At 45.5% G+C, this 14,881-nt stretch overlaps 1 protein-coding gene across 3 annotated transcripts; it reads right to left on the bottom strand.

Annotated features, from left to right (window-relative positions):
• Positions 1-1,241: 1,241 nt before the first annotated feature.
• HEBP1 (heme binding protein 1) lies at positions 1,242-11,203 on the bottom strand. Of its 3 annotated transcripts, XM_080363906.1 has the most exons (6): positions 11,041-11,203; positions 10,739-10,877; positions 9,014-9,194; positions 7,530-7,680; positions 2,566-2,663; positions 1,242-1,655 (listed from the first exon to the last, which is right to left on the bottom strand). In XM_080363906.1, exons 1-6 carry the CDS (start codon positions 11,116-11,118, stop codon positions 1,622-1,624), a joined length of 681 nt encoding a protein of 226 aa, XP_080220032.1. In that variant the 5' UTR covers positions 11,119-11,203; the 3' UTR covers positions 1,242-1,621. The 3 variants fall into 3 exon arrangements, with proteins under 3 accessions (XP_080220032.1, XP_080220033.1, XP_080220034.1); XM_080363907.1 differs by lacking the exon at positions 1,242-1,655 and having other exon boundaries at positions 2,634-2,717; XM_080363908.1 differs by lacking the exon at positions 1,242-1,655 and having other exon boundaries at positions 2,639-2,714.
• Between the last annotated feature and the right edge of the window lie 3,678 nt (positions 11,204-14,881).

Here is a 14,881-nt window from a genome sequence, read left to right as displayed (position 1 = left end):
CAAGTTTTTAAAAGCCAAAACCTAAATCATATGCTACAGAAAAAAAAATCTTACATTTTTCTCTCTTGTTCAGAAATAGAGCCATTGCAATGTAAAATAAACTAACTCCTACTGTATGTTAAAAAAAAAAATAAAAGAGATCTGTGGAGAGCTGTCTCCAGCCAAACAACTCCCCCGGTTCAAGATCTGGCCTTCGTTCCTGGATCCAGATAGATCTCCTGTGCTGATAGCAATCATGCCTGGAGTGTGCATCTGAGGACCAAAGCAAGGAAAAGGCACTGCAGGACCCAGAGGGAGGTGGAAGAAGGGAGATGTGAAGCTACACTGGGATCAACAGATTGTCAGACCAACAAATACACTCACCAGGAACAAAATCACCCCTGGGCACCTTGTGTGTCTGGAACTGTACCTGTTTCTTTCCAGCTCTAGTTGCTCCAGACCCTGTTTCCTCATTTCAATGAAGCAAACAGTCCAAAACCTGCAGTACTGCCTTCATTGTTTTGAAATCAGTTGGGCAGGTTTCCAACCAGAGGGTGTTTTAGGCCAGGTTTCCAAGACAGAGTATCTTTTAAAATCAGTGTTTCTGTTTTCCCTGCCCTGAGGCAGGGAGGGGTGCTCAGAGCAGTCTCAGCTGTTCTCATGGCTCAGGATTTTTCCCCTTCTGGGAAGCGGTGCTGAGAATGCCCTCAAAGAAAGAGCATTGCTGTCTGTGAAGATGTATACCAAAGTCCTGCAGAAAGCAGATGGCAACACAGCAGGAGCAGAGTTGTGCTTGGGATTCCCAGGGAGATCTTTGTTCCTTGGACACTGGTGTAGGTAGGAGAAGAGATCTGGCTCAAGGCAGGCCTGGAGAAGCTGGGATGCATCTCTGGTTCTTCTTCTATGTTTAACTGTACTGCAGCCACCACAGCATAAATCCTTATCAGAAGTGGTTCAACTCTCTCCCCTTTCCCAACAACATCTGCCAAGGCTAAGGGCCAGCACATGAGTTATGGGGCACCCCAAGGCGCTATGACAAACTGACCCACTCTCCTGCTAGACAGCACAACCAGGGCATCAATCTTTACCCCCCTGCATCTCCGCAGGACTTTTCCTCCCCCTTCAGCTTGGGTTTCCCACACAGGGGTACTAGTGTGCAGGTGGAAGCAAGAAATTGGAGAATGAGAGACATGGTTTTACACGAGTTTAATTACCCAAAATAAACACCACTGCAGTAACCAACACCTTCAAAGTACTGTGGCTAAATAATACTACAGCTCATGAAACAGATTTTGACGAGCCAGCACATGATGATTTGGAAAGACGTTCCCTTGCAAAGCTGAGTCATACAGAGGATTGAGAAACTCTGCAGTCAATGATTAAACTAGAAAGATCTGACAACAGGAAAGTGTGCCCAAAATTGTCATGCTGCACACTATCTTTTATTCATTATTTATTTATTTATTACCCAATGTTTTGTTTTAGGTAAACAGTTTCGTTTCTTTTATTTGTCTGAGTATGATGCATTCCAAATTTCAGATCCTCTCCTCTCACTCACAGCAACATTCAATTCCGTTGATCTTGTACTTTATCAGTCATGTGGGAAGGTGACTGAACTTTTTGTCTAATGGCAGAAGATGCTTCAGTTGCTTCTTTGGACTCCAATTAGGAAAGGCCTTAAACAGTAGGGATACAAAAAAAAAAAGAAAAAGACTGGAAAACTCTGGAAAAATGCTCAAGGGAGAATAGTTGCCATGGAAATGCTCCTCTGTTTTCTCCAACACATACCTCACTTAGACCCAAACCCACTTAGCTTCCAAGTCCAGGCATGGGCAGGGTGGGTAGTGCAGCTGCCACCACAGAGCACAGACATGGGCTCTGCTGTCCCACCACAGGGAGCCCTAGCATCAGGTCACACTGCCAATGTCACACTACACACAACACCACGCTGTCACCCAAGTCACAACACAAGTCAGGGCACTGCAGCACATGGCTGAGGAGCTGCTTTTCCATACCAGCTGCCTCTTGATGGCCTTGTAGCTCCAGAGCATCTCTGCTGCTTCTTGGTCCCACAAAGCAAGTGGGGCTGGTGAGAAGCTCACAGCTCACTATGTTCAGCCTCATCAGCTCATGGGATCACAGAGAGGGAGTAGGGCCATGGCACTTGCAAGACCACACTGCAGGCGAGGCTGCAGGGGATGTAAAACATGAGGCACCAGCCTGTGCTTGGTACACGGCAGTGAGTTGATCTGTACGCATGAGAATCCAGATCCTCAAAGACATTGAAACACTTAAATCCCAGTGGTATCTTTCAGGATGTGGTTTCTGGGATTTTTTGCTTCCATTTGTGCTTTTGAAAAATCTGCACCTAAAATTCAGAGTCATCAACACAGTCTTCTCACTGGGGCTGCACGGAACATACATCTGAGGCTGCGCCAGGACCTTGGGTTGCTGATTAGCCAGACCTCACACTCAATCTGAGAAGAGCATGGCTCCTTCCACCCCATTCACTCAAGTTTCTCCTTATGGAAACTAAGGGGTGGGCAGCAGTGAGGCATATGGGATCAGCATGCACCCAACTCTCACCTAGGCATGGGCTCTGGATGTGGAATTGCGCAAACAGCACTTGGGGAATCAGGCAGCATTTGCACTGACCCATCTTCTGCAGCAGCTCCTACAGAGGACTAGAAAAAAAAGCATCCACCATGGCTGAAGCCTCTCTTGTGCAACAGATTCTGCTGGAAGTGAAACAGAGATTATGAATGAGCTGACAAAACCAGCCTGCTGTTGGTATAGGCACCAAGCAGACAGAGAGTAGCTACAATAGCAGTGTTTCATCCATTACCGTCAAAGAAGTCACTTTTACCACTGATCCTGCCCCAATAAATCATGTTGCCTAGCAGTTTTACAGAGGCATTGTACATCCAAAGCTACTTATGGTCCCGTTAAAAGAGATGCATTTCTTTTTTAGCTCAGTGTGTCTGAAATGCTGTCATAGAAGAAAGAGAGTCACTGCTCAGAGTGCTATTGTAAAAGAAGTATTACTCTAATTACAGCAGGAGGGACAATGTGAGCTAGAAGCCACCATCTTCTTCCCCTGTCCCATCGCCTTCAGGCAGCCTTGCAAAGCTGAAAATTTGCTACCACAAGCACAATATCTGCTCATGCACCCTTTGCCATAGTGATGGATGAAAATGGGGAAATAACAATGTTAGTTCCCCTTTCACCATAAATCACTCATCCCCTAAAAGTGACTACAGTATTGTACGTCTGGCCAGATTTATAAAGACAACTTAACCAATTAGGTCTTTTATAAAGGCTGTCATCTTCTTAATGCAGTGTTAGATATATTTAGGCGTGTGTCTACAAAATAAAGTATTTCTTTTTGAGGCTAACAAAGCTTATTCTAGAAGACTTAAAATCTCAGTCTGCAAATATTCACCCTGTGGCTGCGTTCACATCACCAAGTTATTCACTGACAGCGGAAGCCAACCAACATATCAAAGCTGAAGGTCTGGAGGCCCCTACACATATGCTACATATATACATGTGCATATACACGTACATGTACATATACCCATATTTATGCAGGTACATATGTGCATATATAAAAACATATAAATATTTATGGTTTGCCACTGTTGAGGCTGGCAGGAAAACTCTCACAGATTATGTTATTAACAAGTGGGGCAGCTTAGGAAGACAGTATATCCAGTACACCTAAATCTACAGGGTATGCATATAATTCTCATCAAGATTATGCTTTTGAATTTGTCTCCATTTAAATCATAGAATGGCCTGGGTTGGAAAGGACCTTAAAGATCATGTGGCCCTGCCTGTGGTGGGCCCTTTCACCATCACACAGCTGCTTTGCATCATGTCAGGAGGGACCTGCCCAGCTGCTAATTAGCAGCAAGGCCACTCCTGTCTCTGGAAGGCAGAGATAATTCCCAGGGCTGTTACCCCACCAAGCCTACCCAGTCCAGCAGGCAGTGCAGCCAGTCCAGGCAGTCGTGGAGGGGCTCCGTGCCCAAACCAAGGTGGGGCGATGGGCCCCAGGCAGCGATGCAGCCTTTGCTGTGCACACCCACTGCACCCCAACAACCCAGCAAGGCAGCTGCTGACAACACCAAGGTGCCTAAGCAAGAAGAAATGTCCTCCTACCAGTTTCCCCAGCATAGTCTTCCTAAATCCATGCACAACAGTCAACATCATGACTCCCTGTCAAACACCAGAGAAGCACCGAAATGTCTCAATTTCAGCATTTGCTTCAGACAGACAAAGGCTCTGTATAGGCTCAGAAGAGAAGCAAGGAGGTCTCTAGGCCACCTGCTGCACTAGTATTACTTGGAGAAGAAATACTGGAGATGGCAGAGAAAAAACTTTTTTTTTAACATTAGTTCAGGAGTCAATTGTGAGTAACGAAGTGGCTGTGACCATGCTGGCCTTGTGTCTAAATCCAGAGTGTACCTCTGACCCTCCAGTCCCCAACACAAAGAGGTTGCTGGAAACACTCTAATGTCACTCGTGACTCTGGCTGTCTAACCAAACACGCACTTGCAGTGACAGATGTGTTATCAAAAAGCTGGCTGACCCAGCTGCCTACAGAGCAGAGAGACAACCTGTTGGAAAGTATTTCTGCCCTTCCCCATGCAAGGGACTCCTTGCCGTAGGACAGAAGGATGCCATGGATAGTAAGCTTACCTAGTCCAAAAAGCAACTGGACAAATGCATGGGATAAAGCCTATCAGGGTTTACCAAGCACAATAACAAATATCCATGAGTCACACTGTGCTAAAGATGAGAGAATACTTAGAGAAGATACCAGCCCACAGTGGCACTGATCCTGTAATCTGTTTCAGGTGTCCACTACCATCCATCATGGGCAGCAGGGCACTGAGATAGATGGACCTCAATGTGGCAATACGTGTAACATTTCCAGATAGCAGGTCATGTTGAAAATCAGTCCTGAATATTTGCCTGAACACCATCCATAAACCCCAGCCACAGGAAGACACAAGCGAACACAGAACTTTCCTCAGGTGAGCAGGCCCCCTAGTTTCTACATTAACACAAATGCATCAGTCAAAGCCTCTCAGTGCCTGGAACCAATGGAGAAGGAGATTACTCCATCAGCTTCCATCTCACACAGTCAGATAATGCAGGGCCACATCAGGATACCTAAAGTATCAATTTATTGGAAAAAGCATTATGACTGTTGATAGATGCTGCGACATGATTAGTACATCAAACAGAAACATACACCATCAGCCTAAATTCTTTCAAATCAACGATTCCCACTGAGCTTATAAAGTCAAAAAGCAGCACAAAAATTGTAAATCACAGTGTTATTATTTTCTTTTATTTAAAAACACTAGAAAATGCAGACAGAACACAGGCATCTTTGCTTATACAGAAAAGGCAACTGTTTGCATAAGATTTGATATCAGTTAACATTGTTTATGAAACTGTACCCTGCCTACAACATGCAAAAGGCCTTAGCAGGGCTGCACAGGTAGAGCCTATAGATTTGATTATTCTCAGAAGCTCTTGCGCTTTGTTCAGAGTGTATGCATGTTACAAAAAAAAAACCAAAAAAAACAAACCACACTGCTAAAATGTACAGCTCTGTTCACATCAAGTTTATTATTGGTCTTCTTAATGTCTGAGATTTCACAAGAGAAATTTTGAGAAATGTCAGGATTTTGATTACTGCAGGACATTCATCACTGGTAGCCAGAAAGGACTGTATCCACAGTCTATACACAAGTTCCAAAATGAACTTGGGAATGCATAAACCAGGCAGCACTGAGTCCCGCTATTCCTCACCCACACAGGTAAAAATAATCTGGGACACGAATAGGTCCCTTTGGATTCAGGGATGGCCTTAGAAGGGCCTTTGCTCCTTAAAAATCTCCTTCAAAAGCCTAACTCTCTGTCTGCCTTGATTTCCCTCTTTTGATTCCTCCTCGCCTGCACTGCAGTCACGAACCGCAGCCAATAGTTCTTCCCTTGTTGTTTGATGGTGGCTGTTTTGTTTTTAATTGAATGGTATCTGCTCTTTTTACCCATCTAGCAGATGCTTTTGCACACAGATGACTCTTGTGAAGTCCACAGCAAAGCTCTTACACAGCTCAGCAAGAGAGAAAATGAAAGCACATCAGAACCTCAGGTTTTCTCCTTTTACTGCTGAGATTCATTCTCAGAAAGCAGGCACATGTCAAACAGCTTGACTGGCCAGAACCTGGGACAAATCTCTTTCAGCTCCAGGAGGAAAATGGTTTTTGGAAAGTGCCTGAACTTTGAGGCACTGTATCATCAGAGGAGCACACCTCTTTTAGAAGAGGTAACAAATGATACAGGTAGACACAGTGGCATGGTGTGTGAGCATGTCCCCACTGCAGGCACCCTGCTGCCTCCCTGGCAGAGCCAACAGCCAAAATGCTGGTTTGATGCCTAACGGTTAAACATTGCCGGTCTTCCTAAAACAAGACATTCCCTTACTATTTCATTTTAAGTTTCCAAAAGGCTACTCATTATTTGACTTAAATCCCTATTTTCAAGAACAGCCAGGTTTTCCTCCTCCTTTAAAGACAGTTGCTTCAAGCAGCCCTTCAGAAACTAACACAATTTAAGAGATGTTATTTAAAGATCTGCACCCACAGTAGTTCCACTAGATGTTCACCATTCTTCAAATGCGCCCTCAGATCACAAATAATAGGCACCTGCTTTTTTCGCAGCCTGTATTTTTCTAATTCAATTAGATTATCATACACATTTCAGCTTTGGCCCTTAGATAGGCTAGTTTTAAAGAAATTTTACATACAAGTAACAGGAATGTGAGGAAATTATCTTAGGATGTCCACATCACATGGTCCAGCTGTGAGTTGAGATCAGCACATTAACACACCCCAAAATGTCCCACTTCAAACAGAAGGACAGCTGCAAACAGAAACCTGTATCTTCCTCTAAATGAGATTGCTCAGTCAGATGACAAATGTAAAAGATGCTTATATGCACTGTGCTGTGTTGGTACCAATGCCCATATCCCTTTAAACTGCTTTTGGAATGGCACAGATAAAAGCAGCATTTTACAGCTGCAGAAAGCTCAAGAAGATAAAAACATCTCTGTATGCACTTGGGTCATGTTCCCCTGCCTGCCTCAGGTGAGACCAATATTCTGTCAGCACTTGGATGCACCTCCTGTCAGGCATCATTCTTGCTAATTAAGTACTTTCGGCTTCCTCAGCATTGAACTCCGGCAGCACAAGAGAGATAAAAGCAAACCACGGAGAGATCACAAGAGTCTGTGTAGTTGAGGACCTGGTCTTGAACAACAGAGCAGGACTGTGAGGGAGGTCTGCAGTGTCTTTCTAAAATGGTTGGTCCGTAAAAGACCACGACATAGGAGTGGAGGAAGGGAATGATGCTTTTCTGCCTCTGCCAAATTATCAGTTTATTTTGAAGATGACAGAAACATAGCATGGAGAGGTTGCCAGTGCAAGCCAGAATCACAGGGAGCCAGATGCTCATTCTTTCACAAACCAGACCTCATTGCGTCGCCCATAAGGCTTCATAGGGGGATCATAACCATTGCAGAAGTAGAAATCTTTGCGGTATGCAGCATCACTCCCCAGAGCAGACTTCAGCTTGGCAGCATAGTTGACATAATCCGTCTCTTTGGCATAGCCACCAAACTGCCTGACAAGAAACCAAACAAAGAGAGGTGATGAGCAGTCCTGGCAAAACACAGAAAGGAAGAGAGAGAAAACAATATATAGCCACAATATATTTAGCTACCCATTTTGGTCCAGATCCCACCAACATGCACTCATGCAGGTGCTGTTATTTGTGAATTGGCACACTTTGCCTGTGACAGGTTAAGTCCAAAGGGTTACACAGCCAGGGTCCAGTCATCCATTGGCAGACCTCAAACAGATCCCCCAAAACAGACCCATGTATATCAGTTAGCAGAATGGCCCTGCCCTTTGAAACAATGCCATATCAGAGGAACAGCTTCCTAGAATACAAGGTTATCTTCAAGTCTGCTCAGCCTGCCGTCCTTATACCAGTGCTGTTAACAACCATGTTCACTGTGGTGTGAACAGCCATCTGCTGGATTCCAGATCATGAATGGAAGCCAAACTCTCGCTAGCTCAAGGAAAAGGGGAGGTAGGAGCAGAGATATTAGCAATTACATGCCACAATGCTATTTGAAAGGAACAGGATGGAATTGGACTGTTTTGTGTTGACCTGCCATGAAGAGGAACTGTGTCCACATCAGCCTGCACCTCACAACCCTGTTTCAGGGTCAAGGTTTGAGATAAAAACAGCCTGTTCTTGCAGAAGTGGCCCTCACCCACAGCAAAGGCCAGGCAGCAGTCACAGGCAGGGAGGAGCCAGACAGTCTAGAGTCAGCCAAGACAGTTCAAACAAGGAGACAGGGGAACCTCCAAGGAGTTAAATACAAGATGAAGAGCTTATTGCTATTGTGATGTTAGTTTGAGTCCGGGTTGTCAGTCAACAGCTGAAGACATTCAAAGGTGATTTGAAGCAATGCAATGATTATTTCCATTATGGACTCTGGCATGAGTCCATCCAAATGAGGCTTCAGCTGACACCTGTAGTTTGATGCAAACCACACCAAAGAACGTTCCTGATGACCAAGACCCATCTTGATCCCAGAAAGTGGGGAAAATAATACCTTCCAGAGATTAGAAATGATTCAGTACCTTCATATTCACCCTCCCCTGCTCTTTATCTCCCCAGGTGAAACCAAAAGCCTTTCAGGGCTAACCTTCACACTTGCTTTCCCAGTGAAAAAAAAATCCATATTCCAAACCCGTGCAGCATGATCAATGATAAGACATGTCATAAACCATCTGTCTTCAGTCTGGAAAGGCCCTTCCATTCCCTTCTACCACATGCACCCACTCTCCACCAACCAAGTCACCTGGTAAAACCAACACTCCCCCTCGAAGTGCGCTAGAGATCTCAGCACTTGGGACTGGAAATCCCAGGATATGTTCCTTACGTGGAATAAATGGTCATTCCTTGCCTCTCTTCAATCTTAATGCTTTCATCACTAGGACAAGGAGGGTTGGCTTGAAACTGACTCGGGATCCGCAGAGAGACCTTCACATTCTGCTGTAAGGAGCCGTCTTCAGCAGGGAAAGCAGTGATGGAGACAGGAGCAGTCATGCCCATTCCAACTCCTGAAAGAGGCACACAGACATTACTGAAGAAATCTCGGTTCTCAGGAACTCACAAAATTAACAGAGGATTCACAACAGCTAATTTTAGGGTAGGAAAACTCCTCACACTGAACTCCTTGCACAGTCAGCCAAGACTGCAGTCCTCTGAGGCATGCAGAAGAGCCATGTTAGGCTTCTGCTTGGGCCAAACTTCTCTCTCCACTGACTACACAAGGACTCTGGGAAATAAGGGCACCAGATGAACTCTGGATCGCGTTTTATTAATGGTCCTGTTTTTGTGGCTCTCAACTATATAGCTCATGCCACCAAGGCACTCTGTTCTTCTGACAAATCACCTCTAACACAACGGGGTCTACAGTTCTGGGGCAGGTCAGTGGAACATGTAAATCCACATCAGTATTTAAATTATTATCATCTACACTTAGTGGTGAGCCCATAGCTTCTGTCACTCAGTGTTGGGTATCTCATAAACACTTTCAAACACTTCCAGACATTCTATAAGTTCCAGTGCCCCAAAACTCAGTGCTGTTCTGGCTTTCAGCGAGGTTGTCCATGCTGCCCACTGCACCAGTGTGCTTCTTTTCTGCTCATTACTGCTGAGAGGTACCACATGACATGGAAGAACATTTTTCTTCTCTCTTCTTCTTTCAGTGGTAAGGGAACCTCCAAACATCAGGATCAGGCTGCCACAGAACCAGTTATGAGCAAGCCATCTTTCTCATTTATTTTGTTTTGATATCATACCTTTCTCTGTGGCACGTATTGTAGAAGGTACCCTTTCTCCTACAGCAACAGCAATCATCAGCTTTCCATGCTGTATAAATGCCATTTCCTTCTGCATCCAGCTCCGACCCCTGTACACACTATACAAGTCCCTCGACCAGATGCCTGAGAAAGGTGTATGAGCAAATGTATATGCCTCAGAACCACCCTGTGGTCTTCTCTTCCTGGTACAGATGATTACTGATGCGCATACTTTAGTAAATTGAGAATTAGAAGCAATCACCTGGAAGCACCATCATAAAACATTACAAAGTACCACTGAAAAGCAAGCTCATTGTTCATTATCCTTTCATGAATAAAAATAGCCAGAGTATGTGATAAAATATCAAGGCCATAAAAGTTATTTCACTGCCTACAAGGGCACATCATGGAACCAAAGTGCCCCAGATACCCTAGATTTCATCAGCTACTGCCAACCCCAGGAGCTGTCATAGATACACGTGTGCCTGTCCTCACGTTATCCCAGCTGCAAGGTAACCCAGTCTTGCTTAAACAATTTTTTTTTGAGATTCTACCCTGAAACAGGGACAGGTTAGGAGTGGACACACAGCATAACTTGGCTGGGCATGCTTTAACCTGTGGTGAGTTTATTCTTTCCAGTGAGGGGCCATCCCCACCACAAACCCCCAGTGCCAGGAGCCACAAGCCAGGTGGGCCAACAGTGCCATTGCCTCCAGACATCCAGCTTTCACCAAGCCTCTGCTAGCGGCGGTCAGCCACAAACATCGGCCAAGCCCCACAGGGCAGGGAGCGTCTCTCACCCTTGTCGTTGGTTCCTCCGACGTACTTGAGGAGCTTGAGCACCCCTTCCTTCGAGGCTTCATCGAACGGCTTCCCCATCACCTCCACCGCCGCGAACCGCCCGCCCTCCAAAGTCCTCTCCTCGTAGCTGAGCTGTTCCTGGGGAAGGGGACGGGCATGGGGAAGCCGGCAGCTGCCCGGACGGGCTGCGAGGAAAGAGCTGCCCGGAAGTCACCCGCTCCCCCTCGCAGCGCCTTATCCGTCCCGGCCGCCACGGAACCGCTCGGAGGAACCGAGCCCGGCAGCCCGACCCGCCACTTACCTTCTCCCCCTTGCTGAGCACCTGGTAGGGCCACGGCTCCACCGTGCTCAGCAGCGAGTTCTTGATCATACCCAGCATGGTGCCGGTCGGCTCGGCTCGGCTCGACTCGACTCAGCACGGCTGGGCCCCGCTCGCCTCGGCTTGGCTCGGACGAGGTGGGAGGACCCGGCGGGCGCCCCGCCGCCTGCAGAGCCGCGCACCGCCCCCAGGGAGGCGCCCAAGAGCCACCTGCGGGGGGCGGGACCGGGGGGAGGGACCGGGGGGAACGCGGCGCCGCGCGGGGACGCGGGACTTGTCCGGGACGCGACTCGGCTGCGGCCGGCTCTGGGAGCGGAAAGCCGGCAGCCACGGGCGTGAAGTCGTGGAGGACTCTGAGAAATGTGAAGTGTAAATAGGGTGCGGGGGCACGTGGTGTTCATCCGAGAGAGAGGAAATCTGGAGGAAATACAAGGGAGGGAAAGTACTGACAAAAGTGTGTAATACATGGCGCAGGGTGGCACAGCTCTCCTGAAACTGCACAATAATAACGGGGGTTTTTGTTTGTTTGTTTGTTGTTTGTTTGTTTAATAAACGGAACTAAGGGTGGTCACAGTTGTCCAAGTCTGAACTCAAGGCAGTGCTCCACGTCTCTGTGAATGTTGTGTTAGGTAAGGGGTAGATCTTAGAAGCTGCTGATGATATTGGCTCTTCCTCCACTGACCTCTGCAAGAGTTCACAGCCCAGCTGGTCAATTCTGTTTAAAAATCCAGCCACATCCCTTCCCAGAAACACATGTAAATGAACACAACAAAGGGCTTAGAAGGCCTTTAATAGATGGATATCTTTATGTGCATGGAGGACTTAGGTCTTCATGATAACAAATGGATTTTAGTTCTATAAGTCATGTGAAAGGTTGAGTGCCAGGTAAACAAAGTGGCTTTGCCCAGGGTTGTTTAAGAGGTTGGTAGCTGAGACAGGAATCAAATGCGAGTTCCTGGGCAGCCATGGATCAGACCAGCCTCCCCAGGCAGATTTAGACAAAGACACCTTGAGGTGCCTGGTCAGCTGGACTTCTGCCTCCTCAGATAGAAGGTGACACAGAAGCAGGCTGATGCATAATTTTCCTATGCTCTTAGAGAGCAAAAAGGAAAGTTATAAAAGAAATGAGACATCAAAGCAATTCCATCTAGAGAGAGAGGGTGGTACAAAGGCAAAGCAGTTAAAGCAGCTGGCCATGGGTGTCTGATTAAACTGGCTCCATTCAGGTCAGGAAGCAGAGCTGGAGCCACACATGAACTTTCACAGAGTCAATGACAGATGCTGCTATCAGTGGTGATAAGGCCACAGGTCTAGTAATTTATTAACCATTTATATAATTAGGTTCATTCACCATTATGCAAGAAATTGCAAAATTGTAATATACATTGTGTGCTGCAGCTTACTTGTTCTCTTTAAAATAAATGGTGAGTTTCTCTGTTGAGCTGAGGAGTTTTGCCAGGAATGCCAACTAGCACATATTAGCATAGGAATACATGAACTGGGTCAGACCAGAGGTCCATCTTGCCCATTCCTCTCTCTCTGGCAGAAACTGGTGGTGGACATTAGGTAAAAAGTAAAAGCATGCAGTGATCTGGTCTGGCCTCCCAACTCCATCCATCTGTGACTGAGGGACTTACACAAGCCAGAAGTCTCATCTTTCTGTTTCATGTTGGATTTTATACAATTTCAGCTTGTCTGATAAAGTTCTTATCTCTAAAATATGAACATTAAAGCTGACATTTATATTGTCCAGATAGGCCAAACTGACCAGCAGTTCTTAAAGCCACAAGCAAAGTGTGTGAAGCGTCGCCCGGCAGGACCAGTAGTCTATGCAAGCATGTAGCTGATGCTGCAGCATAGACTGGTAGCTCTGAGTGCAAAATAACAAGGTGGAGGGGGCCTTTATTTCCTGCTATGCCTTGTAATTTAGCTAAATATATTCTGGAATCAAAATACTCCACATTTCCTGAGAAATTATGATGACAACTTCACCAAAGGCACAACTGTATCTTTTTATCAGCTTTGTCACAGGCTTGATTTTTCCCTTGTCTAGCTAAGCAGTGTTTCAAATTCCTAAGCAAAAGCCAAGGAGAGACCTTCCAAGCTAGAGTTTTGTTATCTTCTGAAAACCTGAACTCCAAGAAAACAAAGCTGTTAAGAGATTTTTGCATTGGAAGTGGTACTGGAGACTTGATGTGTCTTATTAAACTTGATCTTTGTAACTTGCCTCTTACAGAAATATGGAGTTGCAGAAGGAAGGCCTTTGACTGACCTCAAGGCTATGGCAAAGGCTGCTAGAGAGTAGTGTACTTCATTCACTCCTGGAGGAGAAACACTGGATGAAGTATGGTATTTATCTGTGCTCTAGTTTCTAGGCCATTTCATCAGTGCAGATGCAGCTATTGAGTACTTCGCAACATCTTATTGAGAGCTTAGCCCAAACAAAGGTAGCTACTTTCCAAGCTAAAAACACTAAAGGTTTGGACCAGATGATCCTTGTGGTCCCTTCCAGCTGAGTATTCTATGACTCTGATGTGCAAAATATTTATCAGATTGTCTCACAGACTCTTCCTACCTCCCTTACTCAACTCCCAGGTAGCAGCCAAAATCCTGCCTGTGTTAATAGTTCTGGTTCCTTCTGAAAGATTTTATATGAAACTAGTTTTTCTCCTTTCCCTCTTGGGATTACTGTAGTGTCACTGAACTTCTTTACATAAACCCAGGTCTTGGGAATCCTTCAATAGCTGGTCTGCATCCTCAGTGTTCATGGCTGGAAAGAGTTTGCAAAACAACCATCATGCCAGCCTCCCCCACAACCATTTAGACATAATTCTTTATTTTTCTTCTTATAAATCACTCCATCCAGACCTTTAAAAAAAGAGTTTGTTTTCCTTTCTAACTGTTCTGCATATGTTTCAACAGATTTCAGGTATGCAGTTGGCTGCAACACTGGATGGGAATCTCTGTATTGGATTTCCCTTTAGAGAGCTGAAGGGCAAGCCCACTCTGTCCTCTGTTTAGTGCATAATTTGATTTCTTCACTGGTTTTTATCACCAGTTTTATTTTCAGGAAGCCACAACACAGACAAGCTGAAGGCATGGTATTCTGGGTGATCCCTGAGGCACCAAAATCCCTGGGGTGTGTAGTTGTTCTTTTTCTACAGATTTTAATTGTGCTAAAGGATGTTGGGAAATGTCTGGAGGTCAGTGCTTGCATGTGGAGAAGACATTCTGCAAATGAGACATCAATTGAATTATTATCTGTGATTTTGGGGACTGAACTGCCTCAGCTATTTTGGAAAAACCTTCTAGACACCTATCTATGCCATTAGTTAACTAAATAGTTTTGGAAAAACATCCCCTGGTTTCTAAGGGTCTTGGCAGAAGTCAGTGCAATGTCTTTCAGAGTGCTGGAAATTCTGAACATATCTGCTGAATGGCAAGGTTTTGAGTGCACAGTGCCAGGTAGCTAAAAAAAAAAAAAACCACTTATTTGCAGAAGATGTTAAAATCTGGTCCCAAGAATATGATTCATATTCAGTATTGAAACATGATGCAGGGACAAGATTATCCAACCATACCCATGACCGGAACATGTGAATGGGGCATTCTTTGTGCTGATAGAGTACAGGTCAAGACTGTAGTTTAAAACACAGCTGCTTCTCCCAATCCCCGTCGAGGTGGAAGTGCCAAGCGCTAACCTATCTTTCTGCTTTCATCAAGCATTCAACACTTTTGAAGATCGAATATCTCAGCTGTTTCAGATGGAGTGGTGTAAAGATAAGACAGAGAAAGAAGTTCGCCTGATCTTTATGGAAAGAAC

Source organism: Nesoenas mayeri, assembly GCF_963082525.1.
Source record: "Nesoenas mayeri genome assembly, chromosome: 1".
NCBI classification, from domain to species: Eukaryota; Metazoa; Chordata; class Aves; order Columbiformes; family Columbidae; genus Nesoenas; species Nesoenas mayeri.
Note: the sequence above shows the minus strand (reverse complement) of the source record. Positions and strands in the feature narration are given on the sequence as shown.